At 37.8% G+C, this 23,814-nt stretch overlaps 3 protein-coding genes across 3 annotated transcripts in view; 2 read left to right on the top strand and 1 right to left on the bottom strand.

Annotated features, from left to right (window-relative positions):
* The first annotated feature begins 444 nt into the window (after positions 1–444).
* Positions 445–9,969, top strand: LOC128999773 (26S proteasome non-ATPase regulatory subunit 12-like). The gene is made up of 9 exons (XM_054426444.1): positions 445–506; positions 1,798–1,972; positions 2,567–2,803; positions 5,064–5,204; positions 7,040–7,176; positions 7,831–8,055; positions 8,626–8,800; positions 9,513–9,590; positions 9,689–9,969. Exons 2-9 carry the CDS (start codon positions 1,808–1,810, stop codon positions 9,902–9,904), a joined length of 1,374 nt encoding a protein of 457 aa, XP_054282419.1. The 5' UTR covers positions 445–506; positions 1,798–1,807; the 3' UTR covers positions 9,905–9,969.
* Positions 9,970–10,646: 677 nt separating this feature from the next.
* Positions 10,647–16,693, bottom strand: LOC129001098 (protein BUD31 homolog). Its single transcript, XM_054428269.1, has 4 exons — positions 16,450–16,693; positions 14,670–14,792; positions 14,179–14,345; positions 10,647–10,793 (listed from the first exon to the last, which is right to left on the bottom strand). The coding sequence occupies exons 1-4, from the start codon at positions 16,541–16,543 to the stop codon at positions 10,743–10,745; spliced, it is 435 nt and encodes a 144-aa protein (XP_054284244.1). The 5' UTR covers positions 16,544–16,693; the 3' UTR covers positions 10,647–10,742.
* Positions 16,694–18,061: 1,368 nt separating this feature from the next.
* LOC129000861 (uncharacterized) overlaps positions 18,062–23,814 on the top strand; it is a 57,624-nt gene continuing 51,871 nt past the window's right edge. Inside the window, exon 1 of the mRNA XM_054427913.1 lies at positions 18,062–18,307. Coding sequence (XP_054283888.1) covers positions 18,217–18,307 — 91 coding nt within the window. The 5' untranslated portion in view covers positions 18,062–18,216. The remainder of the gene's footprint in view (positions 18,308–23,814) is intronic.

The following is a 23,814-nucleotide window of genomic DNA, read 5'->3' as shown; positions in this document are numbered from 1 at the left end:
TTTCTAGTATTCGTGATTTAACCTAAAACTGTACGTAAGACTAATTATTTATAAAATGTGTAGAACTGTAGGAAAAATATAATGTGTAACACGAGTGCAAACTGTCTTTGCTGCACTCGAGAAACTTTCCACACTCACCTATGGCTCATGCGTAAACATTTCTGTCGTGTGCAGCTATAATATCTACACAAATAACAATAAAATGACATAATGCTACTTAAAATAGCAAATATCCGGTAAAAAGCATGATAGAAGGGTAAGAAGTATAATCTACGAAACTACGATATGTTCATAAGGCAATCAAAAGGGACATATCATGGTAGAAGGGGGATATATTTTGTAATAAGTTAGATCTCGCAGTTGCATGGTTAAAATTTAAGTTTACCCATCTGTCACATTAGTCAGGCTACATTGAATTGAATTGAAATCTAGAAAAAAATTTAACCTCCTTGAGTGAGTGACTAGCAATTTTGTGTACTTAGATTTTGGATTGTTTTTAATCTAATGTAAGTACAATTTTTATGAAGTCCGTGTGATGATAAATTTAAAATAATTTTTGATTTGATTGTTTTATTTACTGAATTAATCTTATAATTTACATTAGTAATAATTTCACTCCTTAAGTTCAATTATTGGGTCTTAAACACGGGCTACAGGCCTACTTGCTAGGCATATAATTTCAACCCGCTTTACGGCCCTTGCTCTTTATTGTATGTTTGAGTGATTTGAATCCAACTTGAATAAATAAAGGAAAATTCACATTTATCGCCTATGTAACTTAGTGGGCTAGGTCCATTACGAAAAAAACCTATAGTTTTCCCTCTAAGGTGAAATGCTACAACTCAGCATGTAGGCCTACCTATCTTATTGTCCTACTGCAGTACACAATAACTTAAAGCTCATTTCTGCTTTATTAATTTCCGTTCACGTCTGTGCTGGTTTTAAGGTATTTAAAGATCTCAACAAGAATCTTGTATGAATACAATGCTAGGCTACCCATAGAAATTAAGTGTTTTTTTTTACCTAAATCTATCGACGGGTAGCTTACTGACGACGGGTAAGGACCAACTTATGCCTACAGTTTCTTAACTGGGCTACTCGTATATCGATTGAAACTTTTGATTTGGTTAGCCTACTAAACCTTCATTCCACTTTGTTCATTACCTATCACTAAGTTATTATCAGCAAGTTTGGTTAGTTAAGTTAGGTTGGATAACTTATAACTAAACAGTTTCATTTTATAATGAAATAACTTAGGTCTCAGTCAATACTTTGAGAATTTATAAGTTTTAATCGATTACACAGGGAGGGAGGGGGTAAGGCCCAGTTAAGAAACTTACTTATGTGACTGCCTAGCCTAAGTTAACTGACTTGTAAAATGCTTGCGATATTCACAATTGCGATATTGTCTTTTCTATTGTAGGCTGAGATAGTTAGGCTACACAAGTTAGCAACACTATTGCCTGCATCATTCACAATCCTAGTCTCTGAGATTCATTAGATTCTGAGATATGCATTCTGTTATAACTTAGGTCCTTTTGATTATCTGCAATTCAGTTACCTTAGTAACTTAGACTCTGTTGAAACAACCCTGACTAACCAGACCCTACGATATGCTTAGGTGCCATGATTTAGTAGTAGGCCTAATAATTGAGTTTTTTAACTTATTGTATCGTAGGTCTAACGTACGTGTAGTAAGTTTATTTAATGATCTTATAAATAGGCTAACCTCCAGACGCTTTTATGACGGGTTGATAATTTTTGTGTTCACCATTTGGGATCATGTGTTTTTCTTAGATCTACAACCATGGCTGACGGGAATCTTGCTGTTGAGGGTCGCATTGTCAAAATGGAAGTGGATTACAGTACTACATGCGATGAGAAGATTCCAGAATGTAAAAAGATGGCACAAGAAGGGAAAATGCATGATGCGCTTGACGCTCTCCTAGCTCTGGAAAAGCAGACTAGAACGGTTAGAAAGAAATTTCCCACTTATATTAAGCAGACTAGAACAGTTAGAAAGAAAATTTCCCACTTATATTAACTTATCAGATATATGAAATTTCCCTGTGGAGTTTCCTCATGTTCAATTGTTAAGGTTATTAATTTTATACGACGGTAACCGTAGTGGGTATTTTATTAACACCAAGATAACAGTGTAACACTTAGGCCTATAGTTTAGTAACGTCAAACTGAATATATAGCCCTTGGCTAGTTTGAAATCTATGAAAAGAAATTGGTTGTATGCCTAATTAATATTCATACCATCCTGCGTTACATTTTAAAACATTTTCAAACTCATGTGTTTGCATTCAAGAGTTTTGCAAGCCTTGTATTCAATATGAATTCTCAATCCTTATAAAAACAATTGCTATACAATTTTACTCCCAGGTTATTTGTGTTTAACTGAAATTGTTCACTTATAATTATAATGGATATTCAATCAAACTTGAGCCAAGAAACTTAACGACTCTTGTTAAGTTATTTTATTGCATCCCTGATAACAGCAATATCCTAAAGTTTCAATCTATAAAAATTAACAAGAGTGCAATTTAAAATGTTTCAGGGTGCCGACATGTTCTCGACCGGTCGCATACTTATCGCCATCGTTCAGATATGTTTTGAAGCCAAGAATTATGCGGCGCTGAATGAACACATAACATTGTTGGCCAAGCGAAGGTCGCAGCTGAAGCAGGCGGTAGCTAAGATGGTACAAGAATGTTGCTCTTATGTTGACTTGATGCCCTCCAAGGAACTGAAACTCAAGTTGATTGATACTCTACGCAGTGTCACTGAGGGAAAGGTATGTTCATCCTTCATTATTGTGTTACTAGAACTCTTGAATGTGTGTTGCTTGAATAGTGTTTGCGGCGTACATTGGTGTGAGAATGATGGGTCAAGTTAGATCTCTTGCAATCCACAAAACTTTAAAGCGTTAGAATCAAAAATCAAGAGTTTTATTGCCATTGACCTTTCTTTGTACAAAGGAATAGACATAGTCAAAACACATACATAATATTCCAAATTAACAAATAAAATACAAAGTTTTACAAAATAGGCCTACTTAGTTAATTAAAATACAACATATCTAGAGAATATGGATCATGTAGATACACATCAAAATTCAATAATCAACTTTTGTTTTTAGAAATTCATGGATGCCATAGAAAGGATTACTTATCAACCATTCACATAATTTAGATTTGAATATCTTGAAGGATACAGTTCTGGCCGAATCAGGCAATTTATTTAAAAAATTAATGCAGTTTAGTCTATGACTATTGCTACTTTTTTTAAGTCTATGAGCTGTTATGTCTAACTGTAGTTTATTCCTTGTATTGTGAGAATGAAAATCTTGTCTTATGTTAAATTCATGTAGGTTAATTTTTGTATACTACTGCATAATTTGATAAATGTATAAATTAATTATTGTCATAATTCTAAGCCTGATGAAAAGAGGTCTGCAGTGATCCACAGGACCCGCTCCACAAAAATGGTCCGAATGACTTTTTTCTGTAAAATAAGAATTTCTTCTGAATAAGACGAATGCCCCCACAGCATTAGTCCATAGGAAATATGTGACTGAAAAAAAAACAAAGTATGCCGTTCTTAAATAATCAAAAGTAACAAAATCTTTGAGTTTCCAGATTAGGCAATTAACGCGGGAAATCTTTTTACAGATGTTTTCTATTTGTTCTTTCCAATTTAATTTAGAATCTATACAAAAACCCAGCAATTTGACTGAGTGTTTTTCAAATTCATTGGAGAGGCCAATTAAAATATTTTGCGTTTTATCCTGATAAGGCTACATTTAAGCTTATTCGCTGAAAACCAAACAGAAGCTAGGTTTATGGCTTCATTGGTCATTGTATTTAGAGTTTGAATGTCTTTATGAGTGGCGATTAGGGTAGTATCGTCTGCATATATTACAGAGTCAATCCCAACATTTCGAGGTAAATTATTGATACATTTATTATAAATAGAAATGGTCCAAGGCTTAAGCCAGATTGCATCCCACCAACTGAAACATACTGCTTTCTATTACTTAAGTACGAATGAACGAAACCTAACTGTACATCCTCAATGCCATAAAATTTGAGTTTACTAAGCAAAATGTTATGAGGAACACAATCAAAAGCTTTTGTGAGGTCAAACAATGTGAGAGAAACAATTTCTTTTGTCTTCAAAAGCATTTATTGTTTTATTAATTACTTTTAGAACTGCCGAAGCAGTTGACTTTCCTTCCCGGAATCCAAATTGCGAATCTGTCAATATATTATTGTTTATATTATTGTTAGGACCAATTTCTTTTGAATCAGAGCCCCAAAGCAGAACTAACTTACGTGCGACAGTGCAACATTGTCGCAAAAAGAGTTACATAATCAAAAGTTACGAAGTCAATATTTGGTGCTTTGGTTGTGGAATGGAATAACCGAATTACCAAAGCGATACAATGTAATAACAGTATGCGTTTTCGAAACGATACGTTAATGTATTTGTACTTATTTGTTTCCAAATATTCATTAAAACTATCACACACACGGTTCATTTACACGCAAAGAAAAGCACAAAGATAAAGTCCGTTGCAGAAAGTTAAAAACGTTCTGCTTTGGGGAAGTAGAGTAGGCTTTGTTCTCAACTACCAAATGCCACTGTAGTGTTTGGGAAAAACTATAGTAGTGAGAAGATAGGCCTAATGTGTTTACTAGAGCTCCATTCCTTATTTACTTACTCTATTGATACTACTTCTTAAATGTCACCTTTTCAGTTAATATTGTCGTCTTCAATTAATGTTTTTGTGTCAATAATGTTTTGGACTACAACAGTTCCTTTGTTTTAAATATCTTCGTCACTTTGAAGATTGAAGTAAAATTGGAAATCTCTTAGATTGGTTAATTTTCATGTAAGTTACCAGACTACTAACTCTGATGTTTCTTAGGCAATCTTTCTCTGTTGTGATTGTGTTAAATTTTGTATTCATCTAGGCCTACACAAAATTTAAAATCATGTAAAATTAATGAAAATTTTCTATGACGCCTCTATTATTTTTTTCGTGTTGGTAGATTTACGTGGAGGTCGAGCGAGCTAGGCTTACTCACAAGTTAGCCCAGATGAAAGAAGAAGAAGGAAACATAACAGAAGCGGCCAACATCATTGAAGAGCTCCAAGTTGAAACTTATGGCTCTATGGAGAAACGTGAGAAGGTAAAATATTTTTTTGACTTGGAAATAAGATTGAGGCGACTAGGCATGCAGTAGGCCTAAAATTATAGATTAAATAGCAACTTGGAATAGAGACAGTTTAAGGTAGTACCTACTTGTCATACTTTTAATTGATTTATTTTGACAAAGTTAAACTTGAAGTAAACAATGTCAAACAAGGACTATTTAGATAGTTTTAGATATTTATACCAGTGACAAATTGATTCATTAGACCTATGGAAGGGTGGACGACGTCCCACTTTTCAGCCCTGAAGAGCTGGTGGCGGCCGTCATATCCCTGAAGAACAACAAGGCTCCTGGTCCCGATGGGGTGCCCGGTGAAGTCCTCAAGAAGGTTTTGACTACCAACCCCTTGATCCTTTTGAGCATGTATAACGCCTGCCTGGTTGAAGGGGTTTTCCCCCTGTGCTGGAAGACAGCTAGGCTTGTGCTTGTTGGGAAGGGCAAGGGAGACCCAGATCTGCCATCCTCTTACAGACCTCTGTGTATGTTGGATACGGCTGGAAAAGTCCTCGAGAAATTGATCCGTTCCCGGCTAAATTCAGCCGTTGTCGCTGCGGGGGACCTCTCCCCTCGTCAGTATGGATTCAGGATGGGACGATCAACGATTGATGCGATTGAGGAGGTGAAGCAAGCCGTGATGAGAGCTGAGGATTTTACCCACTACTCTCGCAGGGTTGTGCTGCTCGTAACGCTCGATGTGCAAAATGCATTTAATTCGGCGAGGTGGTGCGATATGCTGGATGCTCTGGAGAACACCTTCCACGTGCCGGCATACCTCATGCGCATCATAGAGGATTATCTCCGGTTTCGCCTCCTAACGTATGACACTGCGGAGGGCCCGCGGACGATGAGTGTCACTTCTGGTGCTGCCCAAGGTTCCATACTCGGCCCAGACCTCTGGAACGTCGCTTATGACAGCCTTCTGAGGTCTGAAATGCCTGAGGAAACAGTCTTGGTTGGGTACGCAGACGACGTTGCAGCTTTGATAGCTGCACGTAGCGTTGAGCTGGCTCAGCTAAAGCTAAACCGAGTTATGCGTACCATTAACGCATGGATGGCAGACCACGGTCTCTCGCAAGCTCTGAGCAAAACCGAGATCGTGATTTTGACAAAAAAACGGATTGACACCATCGTGCCGGGCGTTGAGGGTGGGAGCCGTCGAGGTTCAAACTGTTCGTTCTGCCAAGTATCTTGGGGTCATGGTTGACAGCAAGCTTAGCTGGCGGGATCAGATCTTCCGTACAGCGGACAAGGCCGCTAGGGTGGTTTCTTCTCTTAGCCGGTTGATGGCCAATGTCGGAGGGCCTCGGTCCAGTCGTAGAAGGCTGTTAATGTCTTCGGTCCAGTCCGTACTCTTGTACGGTGCGGAGGTGTGGGCAGACGCACTAAATAAGGAGGCATACAGGATGCGGCTCGCCCGAGTGCAGCGTCAGGCAGCACTGAGGGTAGCATCTGCCTACCGAACAGTGTCCGAGCCCGCCGTCCTGGTGATTGCTGGAGTCATCCCCGTCAAACTTTTGGCGGCGGAGAGAAAGGCAATTTACCGGCGCCGTGGGGAGGACGAGGCACGAACAGAGGAACGCACCCGCACCTACCAGCTGTGGCAGGAGGGCTGGGAACAGGAGACACGGGGACTCTGGACCAGGCGACTGATACAGCAAGTCCAACCTTGGGTTGATCGGCGGTACGGAGAGGTGGACTTCTACCTCACCCAATTTCTGACGGGACACGGCTTTTTCCGGTCATACCTGTTCAGGATGGGCTGTTATATAATAATATAATAAAATATAAAATATTCTCAATTTTATCTTCAGGTGGAGCTGATCTTAGAGCAGATGCGACTGTGTTTGGCCAAGAGTGATTATATTAGAACTCAAATCATCTCAAAGAAGATTAACACAAAGTTTTTTGAAGATGAGACTACATCTGATCTGAAACTGAAGTATTACAAGTAAGTATGTTTGACCTGTCTTGATGCATGAGTAATCACTGTGATTTTTTCTCAAAATAGTCTCTCAGACCATTTTGAACCCCACCACTGATTTCTTGGTGTGCTAATGCTAATATAGTTGAGATAAGACATTTATTGTCTGGTCCTGGTGTTAAATTTTTAATAAGAATTTCAAAATGTGTGTAATAAAATTAGTTTACTTTGTCTTTTATAAGAAGTGACCACTGGTGGTAATGTACACATCTTCTGCTGTACACATGACTTGTCAAACATATATCTGAGTAGATGCAGTGCTCCCTCAATAATCATAATGTTGCCGGTTAGATTTTGAGTATAGTTAGAATCTGTTCAATGGATCGAAACTGGACCAAGCTGTCCTTGGTTATATAAATTGCCGTGGCTAAAGTAACAGCTGATCTTAATCAGTAACAAATCTTGCTCATCTTCGCCTTAACATATGTAGAGATTAGTACCTAACCTACCCTAGTGCTTCAATGTCACAACACAAGACTCGATTTTGCAGAGTTAAAGTTGATGCAATCAATGTACTTCCTGGAGCCAGACAGTAACCAACACATACCAGTAAGTGAAAATGAATGTGATACTAAATATCTGTTCCAACACAGGTGATACTGAACATCTGTTTGTGTGTAGGTTGATGATCGAGCTGGACTGTCACCAAGGGTTTTATCTTGCAACGTGTAAACACTACCGTGCAGTGGCCGCTACGCCCAGTGTGCAAGCGGACGCAGAGCTGCGCAAGACAGTCGCGCAGAATGCCGTGCTGTACCTGGTGTTGGCGCCGTATGACAATGAACAGAGCGACTTGACACATCGTGTTCTAGAGGACAAGGTCATGGAAGAGATCCCATCGTACAAGTGAGTAGGCCTAGTTGAGAATGTGATAAATGTTTCACGTTAAAAACACACACAAGTTGTTCCTCCGAGTAATGTAAGGGAGCACACTATTTTAATTGGTACCAGTTGTTTCTACACTTGGTGCTAGTTTTGTTTATTAGTTTTTCTAATAAAAATGTTATTTACTCTCTACAAATTACTTCATAGTCAAGTTATTATGCATTCTATTGGTTTTCTATACAACCACAATGCTGTACAGTAAAGACTACCTATTGTGCATGTTAAAATTCAATTCAATAAAATAAAATTCAATTACAGGTAGCCTATATTAAAAACTATCTCATTGTAGAATACAAAACCATTTTCTTCAACTTCTTCATCTATAGATTTCGATCTGTAACCAGGATTTGATTTCTGCCAATTTATAACTATTCTGTGCTGGTATTAGTTAAATAAATAAATAGTTATCATTAAATAAACTATTAAACAGTTATTAGTGTTAGCATAAAAAACTATCATTTACCTAGATAATATGGCTACATTTTTTTTAAATGAAAAAATTAATTGTGTAATTGTTCTGTCCTTTGTCAGGGAGTTACTCCGTCTGTTCATTAACCCGGAGTTGATCAAGTGGTCGGGCTTGTGTGAGGTTTACGAGAAAGAATTGAAGCAAGGCTCGGCCACAGTGAAGGCGACTGAGGTGTTTGCAAACAACGAGGACGGTCGTAAGCGCTGGAAGGACCTGCGGAGTCGGGTGGTCGAACATGTGAGTAGAAGGAAGTAGTTGGTGGATAGTAAGTCGTAATTTGGCTTTCTGGGTTAATTGATTTGCTTCCTATTGTCGCTAATTATACACAGTACACTAGAGAACTAAGCGATCCTTACAAACATATCCTCAGACAGACCGGGAAATCTGCAGTCGTTGAGTACTGTCCTATTAGGCCTTTGTCCAATAACAGTTTTCCCCGAGTTCAAAAGTCATAAAAAACTAAAAAGTTCAATTGAAATGTAGCTTATCACATTATTTTGCACAAATGAATAGTAAATAAATCACTCACCAGATTAGCGACCTCAAGTAGTCCAGTCAGTTTGAGAGTTTGTCAGGGTCCCTCAGTCCCCTAAACTAGTACCAAATGGGTGGTTTTTGGTAGGCCCCCTCCCTACTGTATTTCATTGTCATTGAAACATTTGATACTAGTATATGGACGTAAATCCAAAGAAAATATTTACCCACCAATTAAGTGCTGGTATCAATTATTTCTTGTGTACATTTTCCAGTAGCCAGTGAAGTGATCGATAACTCAACCTTAGGGGTTTATAAAGCATGACTTAAAATCATTTTGTCACAAATTAGAGACAATTTTTTTTTTATGCCTGTATCTTAGACTCTGATCAGTGCCTAAATGTAAGTTATAGTCATCATCCACCAAGATTTGCCTACATAATAGACATTAGCTCACACCTTGTAATTTTTTCAGAACATCCGAGTAATGTCCAAGTACTACACCCGGATTACACTGAAGCGGATGTCAGAGTTGTTGGATCTGCCGAACGAGGTGTGTAACCAACTAACTTGCGGCAATAGTTTGATGATTGATAGTTTTAGCTTAACCTGTTAAATTGTCCAAATAACATTTGTGTACTTGTTGTTCAGGAAACTGAGGAGTTTCTCAGTGAGATGGTGGTCAACAAGACGGTGACGGCCAAGATCGACCGGCCGGCCGGAGTGGTCAGTTTCCGCACCATCAAGGACCCGAGTGACGTGTTGGACGACTGGGCTAGTGGACTCGACTCTCTGATGTCACTTGTCAACCACACGACCCATCTCATCAACAAAGAGCAGATGGTGCATCGCCACCTCATATCTTAGTAGTGGAATGATCCAACCATTTGTGTGGTAAAAATAAGTTATTAAATTGATTTGATATTTTTGCATTTACACTTTTTCAATTCAACTTAATTCAAGTGGGCAGTTATTTTTTTCTTATAGAGGAATTTTATAAGATCTGTTTACACCTTTTGTGTCACTCATGAACTTTTGTCACAACAATTATTTTCTATTGTACTAACATTTTGTTAATGGCTGTTTGTCAAGAAACTAAATTTGTTATCAATCGCCTTTGTTTTGAATTTAAAATTTTGTCTATTCCACCTTTTTAAGAACTTTTGTCCTTGAATGGTGTTTTTACCATCAAATTATTTCAGTGGTGTATTTAATTTATGAAATAAAATGTCGGATTAAGATCATTTAATGCCTGTAAATAGTACTTCAATATATATTTAGTTGTAAGGACTAATAATAGTTTACTTACAGTTAATAAATTAAAGGATTACAAAGACAATTCTTGTTCTTTTATTCTTTTTCCTTTCAAAATTGCATAATAATGTTACACTGTTATCATTCCAGCATTTTTGAGCAAAGTCATATTAGGCCAATATATCACCAGAAAAAATTATTCCAGCGACCCCTCTGCCCCTTCTCACTCGAGCTTGTGCTTACAGGGCATGATGTCTTAGAACCTTTAGTAAAAAAATATAGGGAGAACCTTGACGCTTTCCCATTAAGTAATAATTAAAAAAAACTAGTGTACACAGAGGAATGAAAACCAAAATAATACATAAAAAACATTTATTACCACTAAATTAGGTTAAAATATACAGTGATAAGTAATTTAATATACATTACAAAATATCTTGAAGTCTTGGGTTCAACCTGAACATCCACGGCAACCGCAGTGAATGCATTCCACGATGCGTCCCTGAAGAAAAAAATTTGATACGTAAATAAACGGTATCAGCAACCTGACACATACTTTCTATTATTAGTTTGTCAACAACCGGGTCCGCGGAATTGGCTAACTCTGGAACTCGCTAACCCCATGTTAAACGCCCTATCTTCAAATTTGGTCGATGAGAGGAACTCGCTAACTTGTTCGGTTTCGGAATTGGCTAACTCCGGAACCCGCTCTAGAGCCGGGTTAGCGAATTCCGTCCTCGTACGGAAGTCGCTAACTCGGTCCCTCGGCGGAACTCGCTAACTCCCAATCAGAAGCCTCGCGGGCCGTCCAATGGGAGCCAAGCACGAATATTTTTGGCCAGTGTTGCCGAAAGTGTAGTACCTATATCGTATCGGTACCATAATGTCGTATCCTACGATTAATTAGGAGTAAGTGCAACGTAGTCGATAAAATAAATATATTTGGAAGTATGTTTAACATTATTCTTATGATACTAATTTGAAATAATAACTTTGCCAATATATCTGAATTTTTAATTTTTATGAGGCCTTTCGCCAGCTATGCTGGCATCATCAGACACATCACAAAACTGAAGGTTATGTTTATGTTTACAATTATAAATTTTAAAGAATATAACATATGGGTAGTTAAAAATAAAAATAATCATAAGATTATTCTTATGATTATTAGGGTGGAAAATGCATTATAGTCTTACCATAGACTAACCAACACAAGTAAACTTTACATCCCATTGTAAACTTTGAAGCTCGTTTTTCGTGTCTAGTACATGTCCGGTGACACTAATCGCTAGTGTCGACGAAATTGTGTTTCTATTATTTGATAGTTAACTTCATGATTTGTTCTTTACTGTTTGGTTATATAACTAGGGGACGTGTTATTAGTTGTGATTAGAACGTTTTATTTGGTTAAACGAAGTTTTTAATGACTGAAAACAAACAATTGTAAACAAAACACGACCTCTAAGGACAGTGCACCGGACAGAACTAACAATAAAACTGTCTTCAGCTGATCCATAAGGATGAGAAATCATACTCATATTATAAATGTGAAAGTTTGTGTGTTTGTTTGTTTGAAGTTCAATCACGCTTTAACTACTGGACGGATTGGGCTGAAATTTGGCATAATGATAGCTCACATTCCCGATTAACATATAAGCCTATTCTTATCTCAAAAATCCTTCCGGGCTCCGCTCCAGTGGCTCTATGGATCCCTATGTTAACCTTATGAGTATTCACATTTAAAAGGAATTAAAGAATTTAGTCCGCTGTTTCAACTAAACAAGTTGGTTCTATGATATGCAATAGCATTAAAACGTTATAAGGTTTACCAACAGGGTACAACACGATTAGGCCATTTTTTGTTTGAATTTTTGACAATAGCTAATTGAACTAAGCAGCAACAAAAGCTGTGATACACAATGAGAACTATCAAAGTAGGATTGTTTACAGTTATTTTTAGGCCTATATGACCATTTAATGAATCATTTGTGATATTGTGCAAAGGTTTGATCATTTGTTTTCTATTGTTTAGGGGCAGTAGTAGAGCATTATGGCTATGGTAAATGTGTTATACTATAGCATACCGTAAACTTCAAAAACCAAATTTTATCAAACTGTGTCGTCCCCCATTGCAAACACAAATCTTGAGTATGACTGCAATAAACATTTTACACTTATATGCCAACCCCGTACGAAGGACGGGTACTCTGCTAGTGTACTAATATAAGGGAGTATGTGTTATATGTGGGTTTCTTACTTAAATAGTAGCTTTTTGGTATGCAAAAAGATAAAAATGCACATTTAATTTGGATCAATTACATGTTATGAAATATCTATTTTTGTAGTCCGCCATTTGTTTCTTTTATTCGAATAAATACCATTTTGTGAACTTCTGCAAATAAAATTATTGAGTTCGCATTTTATATACTGGGCTTGTAACCATGAATCATAAATCATAATAAAATTTACGCGTTAAACGTCATTACAAAATTACATTGTAATGTATTTTTAAATAGAGCTATTGAATTTAAATAAATATTTATCAATACATTATAAAGTAGTAGGCTTAAAATGTATTCATGGATTGCATTAAAAAAGAGTCTATGCATAAATACAGCTTGCAAATTTCTTTTATCATAGGCTATTATCGTGTAGAACCCGGGTCATCCTCTTAATTTTGTTGAATTAATATTAATTTTACGTCTTTCAGTAGGCCTATTTTTTTAAAAGTCAAGAGTTTTTCTCCAGGCATTTTGAAATACGGCAGTGTACGATTATTTTGTCGTACAAGGTTGGCAACGTTCCGTGCAGTGGGCGCGGCCGGGTTAGCGACTTCCAGAGTTAGTGAATTCATCCACGAGACAAAATCGAGTTAGCAGGTTCCGGAGTTAGCCAATTCCTAATTGAGACGGTTAGCCAGTTCCAGAGTTAGCCAGTTCCGACACACGACCAAGTTAGCGAGTTCCTGAGTTAGCCAATTCCTACGTCTCCAACAACCCATATATTTTTTTAAAGAAATTGTTATTAACTTTAGAACCAGAATTTTTACAGCATTTGGGATTGTTAAAATTGTTTTCATGATTAAAGGGCTCTACTAAATTTTATCAAAAGTGTTGAGCAATTTTTGTAAAAATCGGGTTTTTTTTTATTTTATGGGATTATGAAAAACTTGTCATCATTAAAAGTTAAAATTAAAAAAAAAATGAAAAATTGCCTGGTACTACTATGGTTAAGTATCCACATAACAAATTTCATCAAAATCGGACCATAGGTGGACTTGGTAGCTAATACATCCATACACACAGACATCATATCGTTTAAAAACCACTTTTCTCGTTCAGCAGGATCCAAAACGGTCAATATCCAAGGCCATTATACTGATGTACAACTCAAATTTGAAAATGTTGACAAAACAATAATTTTTGCAAATAGACTATTTTGTATGGGAATAAGAGTAAAAGAAGTCACTATGGTGTGTTTGCTTTGTACACCAGAGTCTTAGGGGCAATCCTGAAAAGTGCTAATATTAGCGGTATTTCGCTTGTCTTGCAATAACGGCTGTGTTTAGAAGACATTCAGTAATTCAGAGAAGTCCCAAACTTGCTGAATTAATGAGCGTCTTACTGTACCTAGGCTAAAATAAAATACACAACTCGGTGGCGTCCCCATCTCAACTAATTGATGATTAATACCTCCTGACCCTCTGGCCATTAACCAGTTCCCAGGTCAGGAGCAGGTTTCATCATACAGACCATAGCACTTTATTTACGCCGAGGGATAATACACTTATTAGCTTTTTGCTTTTATTATATTGATTAGTAATCTGCCTAGCTTATTCCAAATCTTCCACCAAACAAACTGAGTAAGATTAAAATCGTAAAACTAACCTCTTCAAGTTTGGCCTTGGGGACACGGCAAATGCAGGACGTCCCAAAGTTGGTATCCCTGGCTTGAATGCACCTGAGGCAGCACAAGTTCTCATAGCCCTGCTTCTTCCATTTTGCAATTAGGTTTTTGTCGGCTATGTTCTCGTTCAAACAGTACTCATACAGTTCTGAAAACAGATACATAATGAAGGATGTGCTAAAAAGACATTAACAGGTTTTTGGTGTGTTACATCTAGTTTTGGTAACAATGCAAATAAAAAATTCCAAAAACATACAGTGTAGTTGCTAGTAAGATATTAGTTTTGCAGCTGTAGTACCACTCTTCAGGGAAGCGACTATCAGAAGAGGCATTTTTAGCGACTAAGTTGATATTGTAAGTTTTGTTTTTTTGGAGGAGAATGGCTGAAAGCAGTAAATAGGCTAGTAAGGCCTGTGCTACTATTATAAATTGGGTGATTTGAGCTAACAATGTTACCCAAATAATAACTTACCTCTACTTATGGCCTTTCGGCGATAAAATAGATCATATATATATCTAGATTTTTGATGATGAATCTTGAATATGGGCCATAGAGATTCCACTTTCCTTTTGCCTTCATGAGGTTCGGTTTCAGCTGTAATAAAAAGATGAGTGAGGAAATTGGTTGGAAGAAAAATTGTTGAGTAGAATATGGAGACTAACACACCTATCAGCTATATGTTTAAAAAACTTATGGAAATTCAAGTAACGGAATGTTCTGTATAAATAAGTAATGTAACCGTGAGGCTGGACATAGCCTAGGTCATTTAGGAAAGTTCATGTTTTGCTTTAAAAATTTAGTTTTTTTATCTATACACATGTAAAAACTTAAGTTATTTCCTGAAGGCTAGACTTTTCTGAAATAATAATGGTTGACCAGTTACAATAAATAGGTCATAAATAATAGGCCAGGCATGCCTAAGTACTAAGTAACAATAACAAGTTACTGTGAATTAATAATATTAGGCTACTACAGTAGACTCCCTCTTATCCGGACTCCTCGGGACCGAGGCCAGTCCTGATACGCCTAACAGTTTTTCCCGTTAAACCAATGTCCCCAAAAATTCATTAAAACAGACCGTTTAAATGCATACTGTATACAGTATTTGACTTAAATTTAGGAGGGCATTGTAGGCCTATCTAGACACATAACTGGTCTCAAATCTTTTCCACAAGAATAGTCCTTTAGTACCGCCCACTTCCTGACAATCTATTCTGGTTAAACCGATGAGCTGATAAAAATTGTCCGGATAAAGAGATGTCACTTCTACTGAGTGTAGTCCGGTTTAAAGGTTTCCGGATAAGAGGGAGTCTGGGACTGAATATGAAACCCTAGTTGAGAAATAAAAGCAGGAATATTTTGTATATTGGCATCGGAACCACTCAATTAAATGCTGTTTGTCAACTTTGATTTTGACTAACAGACTCATTAAATAAGGCAGTTTTCAACTAAAATTTAGGTCTAACTTATGGCATTTCCGGATGCAGCGTGTAAAATAATGTAGCCTATGAAGATCCTGTACTGCATAGGCCTTCTTACTGAGACATTACTTATCATGAAAAATTATTTAATGCAACTTAACAGGTACAGTAGAGTCCCGCAAACTCGGCACTCGATAACCCAGCAGTCTGGATAACTTGGCCATCACCTGGCTCAGATAATTAGTGATTTTTAGAGTCTTAGTTAAACATGGACTCAAGCCAGCTCAAGTCAAATCATTCACAACTCGTACCAAGGGTATGTTGTATTATATCTGGTGACTTGACAATGACTTGTAATATAAATATAAATTTAAAAAGGCGGTTAAAAAGCTTTAAAACTGTATATTGTTCTTATTTTTAACCCTAGTTCCCAATAACCCGGCATTTCACAAACTTGGCACCCTTCCAGTCCACATTACACCGAGTTTGCGGGACTCTACTGTACCTATAAGTCTATACAAATAAGTATCCGGTAGCCTACTTTGTATAGCTAATCTTAATTACCGGTAATCGTTGGACCTTTTCCTAAATCAAAATTATAAACTGTTGGGAGTACAATTAATATGTTTTAGTAAGTACCGTCTAAATAGATTCTAGGCCTAGACCTAAATAAGTTAGGCCTATTAGGCTCTAGGCCTAGGCCTACATTGATCGAATGGAAATAACGTAACAAAATCACTGGACTTAAAGACTTGTGGTTTGGCCTTTACTTATGATATAGGATTGTGAATAATTAGGTTAAAACTACAGTAGTTAAATAGAAGCTTTACCCTCCCTCATCTTTTGCTCAAGCTCCTCAAGAGTAGGTTCAATCAACTCCCAACCTTCTGGAGGAGCTTTCTTGCTACGCCTGACTTTAGGCATCGTAAGAAATCTGTCAGGAGTACGAAACACAACTTTTTATACTGCTTAATAGACAATAACTTAATTAAGTTTCAATAATTATTATTAATATGAATAAAACATAACCTCCCAGGAAAACAAGTGGATTGGATTGGATTGGATCAAACAGCAACAAACAAGAAGAATTTGACAATCAAAACAAGGAGAAGGACGAAGAATCGATTCCAGGTTGACCAACTATTTGTACGAAACAAATACAGTAGTATCTACGGCCACCTAAAGTGGTGGGATGACTTGGCATGTTTATGCAAAATAAATGATTAAACAGTTACGAAGACAACTCTAGGCTATATTTATTATTCCAGTCCAACCCAAATTTCAATTTTATATTTTATTTATTTTTTATTTACTGTTCCTATGATCCAATTGAAAAAAGGAAACCCAGATAAATTGTGGAACTAGTTATCATAGCTTTAACGTTTTCTTAAATTCTATAATTAACTCTATAAAAAAATATTACAACTGAAAAAGATGCTTATAACCCATTGTATAACCTGTGGTAAACTTTTTTAAGGCATATTTATTACACTTTCATATACTAAAATGTGAACCTTTCTGTTAACTTAACATTGTAGCATAGACTAACCAACACAAGTAGACTTTTCATCCCATTGTAAATTTTGAAGCACGTTTTTCGTGTCTAGTTCATGTACGTGACACATGGGCGCTAGTGTCGACGAAACTTTGTTTCTATTATTTTAGGGGTAATTTCTTGATTTTTGCTTTACTGTTTGGTTATATAACTAGGGGACAAGTTATTGTTTATGATTAGATCGTATTATTTGGTTAAACGAGGTTTTAAATGGCTTTAATAACGGGAAACAAATTGTAAACAAAACACGACCTCTACAGAAAACCGTACAGAACTAACAATAAAATTGTCTTCAGCTGTTCCATACGGATGAGAAATCTACTAGGGAGTATGTTTTATCTATGATTGTAGTAATCAGTAAGAGCACAAACTCAAATTGTTCACAAATTCCACTTTTTCGCTGACCTTTTAAGGAAAATAAATCAGGAAAACGGGAACCTATATTTGTTTGACATATTTTTCAGACTCGGTAGGGTAAAGGTTTGTTTAGTAATGGGCAAACGTTTAAAAATTTTTAAATTCCAGTGAGATCTCAATAACTCAATAATTTAAGGTAATCTATATTTATTATTTATTTACATTTACTTAAAATCAAGATTGATTATACATCTCCATTTGGGAAGACAATTAATCAACGATATCACCGTTGAGAATGTTTGTACCGTTTGTTCCTCTTTGTGAACAGCTGATATGTTTCCCAGTTTTGATGCCGCTGAGCTAGTAGTAGTAGTTTATAACTAGCGCCAATAGGTAGCACTAATGTGTGCAACGTTCGTAGTGTACAATGAAACGAGGGGGATGTCGGCTTTCTTTCTCCGCCGACTGCCTCTCCCCTCTTATTTCTCAGAATCACAACAATTCTGAATTCAACAGTCGGAGGCGAGCGAGTGAGTGTGTGTTTCGGTGATTACAAAGTTATCGTCTGTCTTTTTCGTGACAGAATGGTGTGACAATTGTGGAAATTTTGTTCCGTTTGATTTATTAGTGCACAGTATATTATGTGGTCTAATTCGACAACCCAGTTAAATAATGTGTAGCGACGATGGGTCGTTTTCGGACAAGTGTTTTTGGTGTTTGTTATTGTGTTTTGGTTATGTTCACTTTTGGGATTATTTGTTCTGTTGCTGATCAAGGTAAGAAACTAAATTTGTACTTTATACTTACGTCATGCTCGATACAAAATAAAGTATTGCACATAAGTGTTCAAACTAATTAGGTATAAGACTCAATTAAAGTAATTTATCATCTTCATTTAGATCTTCTTTATATATTTTAATGTATTGTTATTGTAAGCTAGTAGGCCTATTTTGGAGGTTAAGTTATATCTTGTAAAAAACAATGTAAGATAGCAATTTCCCTTAAGCTCCCCATTATTGTCTTCAAAGTTTTCTAGTGATATCAAAGACAAAACCAAAACCAGCGTTATGTCAATTACCTTTGGAATCTTTAAAAAGCGCAGAGGGTACTAGACCTACAGTTTTTACCGTTGTTTCATAAACGTTGTAAACAAACCAACAATAAGATCTTGGCTATTCATTTTACTTGTGGTAAATGCCCTCAACTACTGACTGTAGTAGGGCCAACAGGGCTGGGAATACCCCTATTATCTTGCACACCAGAGAGTCCAGAATGCTGGTTTTGTTTGTTTCTATGACATTATCTGTCTAAAGAATTAACAGGTTTACATTTTCTTAACTTATACTGCAGTAACACCAATATAAATCGACAGAAAAAAATTGAAATCTTTGTAATTCATTCAAACTGAGACAACCCAATGTAAAAAAGTGTCATAAAACAGTTTTTACATACTTCATTGAATTAGTTATAGCCTACAGTACAATTGCATTTACTTTGTTATCGTTTCATGTCAGGTGTTGGTTAAAACTCCTATGGAGAATGAATAAGTTAGCTCCAAGAGAAGGTTCATTATTTGTCCTTACCACAGATAACGGTAAACAATTTAATTTGTATACCAAAAGAAGTTTTTAAGAGCAGGGAATATTTGTTGGTTTGGATCGAAATCATTACTTAAGCTAATAAAATTAACATTTTTTCACTTACACCACAGAGGGAATACGTGACTTCCCTTGCCTGTACTTAAACTAAATAAAAGCTTTAAATGCGCCTGAAAACATATATTAACTTGTTCTGGAGAGTGACTATTTAGTTTAGGGATAGCAAACTATAAATGCATTCAACTTGACTGCAAAGACAAAGTGAACTCCGGAAGTAGGTGATAAGGAAACCGGACGTTCGTATCTACGAAGCGTCGTCGCTATCCTTACCGTGGAAGGCACTTAAAAACCTGCGTAGTGCTAATGTCCCCTTTTTATCAACTTCTACACTTTTTCTCAATTACTTTTTGCGAACCTTGCAGCCTTTTGTATTTAGGAGGATACGTTTGCCAAATGCCAAACGCAGTTGTTGGTCAGGCAAATCTTATCTGGGTGTGCTCGATCAGTCCACTCCACCCACTCAATTCGTTTCGATATGTACCAGTGAAAGTGGCTAGAAACTTCACAACATGTTCCTACTGTCGGTGAAATTGCCGCCTGCAGAGGTTGGCAACACTGGTCGACAATCAGATGGCATTTAGGTAACGGTCTGCGCCCTGCGGAGTGCGCACTGCGCAGCATCTGACTCGGTGACTTGGCTCTAGCTGTCCAGCCTGCGACTTTGAACTAAGGCCTATAAAATAAATCGATCCGCTTACTACAATTCAACAATGCAAATATCCAATCAGCTTTCGAAGTTTCTTCTCTTCTCGAAGGTTTGAATTACAACAGAGTATGCCTACCGTTTACCGTAGTAACTTATTTAAAATAAATCCCACATCAAAACAACGTTCACAATTATTGTCAATTAGGGAGCGTTTATTTTGCTATACGAATGTTAGCAAAGTTCTTGATCGTAGATAATTACTATTCGAGCATTATTTAATATAGGTAGGCTAGGTACGAGTTTTATTGTGGCTGACTTGATAATTGTATATCGTCTTGGGGATTTAAAGCCATCAGTTACTTAAACGACGATTATAAGAAAATTGTGTAGGCCTACATCAGAACGAAATTTAAATGACGTCTAGACTATTTTGTCTGTCTCAGTTCCACCGAACAAAGAATAGCCAGGGACAGACTCTACCTTCATTCTGTGCTACAATAATTTAGTTGAAGTAATATAAGGTAATACAACAATATTACTTTTGTGAACTTGTTAATTCTTAATTGTATAATTTAGTTTTTCGTCTTGTTAGCAATATAGGCTAGTTAATTCCACATTTATTTTGTTTACTTGTTTACAAATTTTAAGTCAAAATTTACACGTTTGCATTAAATTCAAATAATATCAATGCAATTGTAGACCTAGGTCTATATATAATTAATAACTCCCTCTCATTCAAAACTCTCTATTTCGTATGAAGTGTAGAAATCATGATGTTATCAGTTTTTATGAAAGTAGAGCGTTTTCGACAAGTCTATTAGTTATCAGCTGATCGCGTTGTGATGTGTTCACGCCTACGCGGGCCAGTGGGCAAGGCGGTCACTGGCGGAGGAATATTTTATGCAGTGTTTTATATAGACCCTACTAAAAAAAAACTAAAAAAACACAGGCAATGGCGATAATACCGAAACATATGCCTGTTGGTTCCTGACTATAAAATTGTATAGCTACACACGCCTTTTAATGACCTCATGCGTCCAATGTTGGTATGTTAATGCTACGCTGAGAAAAATTGTATCAACGCTTAAAGTGAAAAAAATATCACCTACGTCTGTGTGTAAACTTAGTTATGTGTGTCTGATAACGGGGTTCTGTAGTTTTTAGCTCTGCAAACTACATTGGGGAAGAAACGGGTCCGCGGAATTGGCTAACTCTGGAACTCGCTAACCCCATGTTAAACGCCCTATCTTCAAATTTGGTCGATGAGAGGAACTCGCTAACTTGTTCGGTTTCGGAATTGGCTAACTCCGGAACCCGCTAACCCGCTCTAGAGCCGGGTTAGCGAATTCCGTCCTCGTACGGAAGTCGCTAACTCGGTCCCTCGGCGGAACTCGCTAACTCCCAATCAGAAGCCTCGCGGGCCGTCCAATGGGAGCCAGGCACGAATATTTTTGGCCAGTGTTGCCCAAAGTGTAGTACCTATATCGTATCGGTACCATAATGTCGTATCCTACGATTAATTAGGAGTAAGAGCAACGTAGTCGATAAAATAAATATATTTAGAAGTATGTTTAACATTATTCTTATGATTATTAGGGTGGAAAATGCATTATAGTCTTACCATAGACTAACCAACACAAGTAAACTTTACATCCCATTGTAAACTTTGAAGCTCGTTTTTCGTGTCTAGTTCATGTCCGGTGACACTGATCGCTAGTGTCGACAAAATTGTGTTTATTTTATTTTATAGTCAACTTCATGATTTGTTCTTTGCTGTTTGGTTATATAACTTGGGGACGTGTTATTAGTTATGATTAGAACGTTTTATTTGGTTAAACGAGGTTTTAAATTACTGAAAACAAGAAACAATTGTAAACAAAACACGACCTCTAAAGACAGTGCACCGGACAGAACTAACAATAATACTGTCTTCAGCTGATCCATAAGGATGAGAAATGTACTAATATAAGGGAGTATGTTTTATATGTGGGTTTCTTACTTAAATAGTAGCTTATTGGCCCCAAAGCAGAACAACGAGCGACGCTGCGACATTGTCGCGGACACGAAACGCCGAGAAACGCGGGCCTGCGGACACATTTACGGAGTCATAACGACGATCGCGCCGTGGCCGCGATTATTGGACCGACGATCGCACCGTGACCGCGAGTCATAACGACCATCGGGCTGTGACCGCGGAATCATACCAACAGTAACGCAGTGACCGCGGAGTCATAACGACGATCGCGCCGTGACCGCGAAGTCCTACCGACCATCACGCTGTGACCACGAGTCATACCGACGATCACGCAGTGACCGCGAGTCATACCGACGATCACGCCGTGACCGCGAGTCATACCGACGATCGCGCCGTGACCGCGGAGTCCTACTGACGATCGCGCTGTTACCGCGGAGTCATACTGACGATCATGCCATGATGGCGAGTCATACCGACGATCACGACGTGACCGCGGAGTCCTACCGACGATCGCGCCGTGACCGCGAGTCATACCGACGATCGCGCCGTGACCGCGGAGTCCTACCGACGATCGCGCCGTGACCGCAGAGTCCTACCGACGACCGCGCCGTGACCGCGGAGTCATACCGACGATCGCGCCGTGATGGCGGAGTCATACTGACGATCATGCCGTGATGGCGGAGTCATGCTGACGATCGAGCCGTGACCGCGAGTCATGACGACGATCGCACCGTGACCACGGAGTCATACCGACGATCGCGCCGTGACCGCGAGTCATGACGACGATCGCACCGTGACCGTGGAGTCATACCGACGATAACCCCGTGACCGCGGAGTCATACCGACGATCGCGCCGTGACCGTGGAGTCATACCGACGATAACCCCGTGACCGCGGAGTCCTACCGACGATCGCGCCGTGACCGCAGAGTCATACCGACGATAACCCCGTGACCGCGGAGTCCTACCGACGATCGCGCCGTGACCGCGAGTCATACCGACGATCGCGCCGTGACCGCAAGTCATGACGACGATCGCATCGTGACCGTGGAGTCATACCGACGATAACCCCGTGACCGCGGAGTCATACCGACGATCGCGCCGTGACCGTGGAGTCATACCGACGATAACCCCGTGACCGCGAGTCATGACGACGATTGCGCCGTGACCGTGAGTTCTACAGACGATCACCCCGTGACCCGCGAGTCACAAGTTTCTATAGGTACCTGTAAATTGTTACCCATTTTTGGTTTTTATAGATCAGTGCCACAAATGGTAAAAATTGATTTTGTATGTCTTTTTTGGTAACTGCAATACAGTACTTTTTTTTATGCACAGAAAAAAATTCTGTCCCATCCCGTCCCGAAAATCGGGAAGGAAATAAAAATCCCGTCCCGTCCCGAACTAAAATTTCAATCCCGTCCATCCCTAGTGTGTTTATATAAAGAAACTATAGTACATTTAAAGTTTTACTTCTGAAGACCTTGTTAACACTTGTTAAGGTATGTGTATATATATATACGTATTTAAAAAAAAGTAAATTTAAATAACCTGATTATGCCTACCCCTTAATAGTTTTTTAGTTTTTTGTTTTAAAAGTAGGCTATACAAGTTATTGAAATTTACTTATTTTATTTAACTATATTACTAGTAGCCCTAAAGAGTGAATATATATATATATATGTATACCGGTATATAAGTCATTATTTAGCTTTTTAGTTTTAGCGCTTGCGGACACATTTTGAGGTTTTCACAGGCCGTTGCAGACACGCAGGAACCATTCTGCTTTGGGGCTTATTGGTATGCAAAAAGATAAAAAAAAACGTTTTAAAAATGCACATTTAATTTGGATCTATTACATGTTATGAAATATCTATTTTCGTAGTCCGCCATTTGTTTCTTTTATTCGAATCCATTTTGTGAACTTCTGCAAATAAAATTATTGAGTTCGTATTTTATATACTGGGCTTGTAACCTTGAATCATAAATCATAATAAAATTTACAC

This window comes from Macrosteles quadrilineatus, unplaced genomic scaffold (assembly GCF_028750875.1).
Source record: "Macrosteles quadrilineatus isolate MER2022 unplaced genomic scaffold, UCM_ALF_1.0 Scaffold_8__2_contigs__length_117827958, whole genome shotgun sequence".
Classification (NCBI taxonomy): Eukaryota; Metazoa; Arthropoda; class Insecta; order Hemiptera; family Cicadellidae; genus Macrosteles; species Macrosteles quadrilineatus.
Note: the sequence above shows the minus strand (reverse complement) of the source record. Positions and strands in the feature narration are given on the sequence as shown.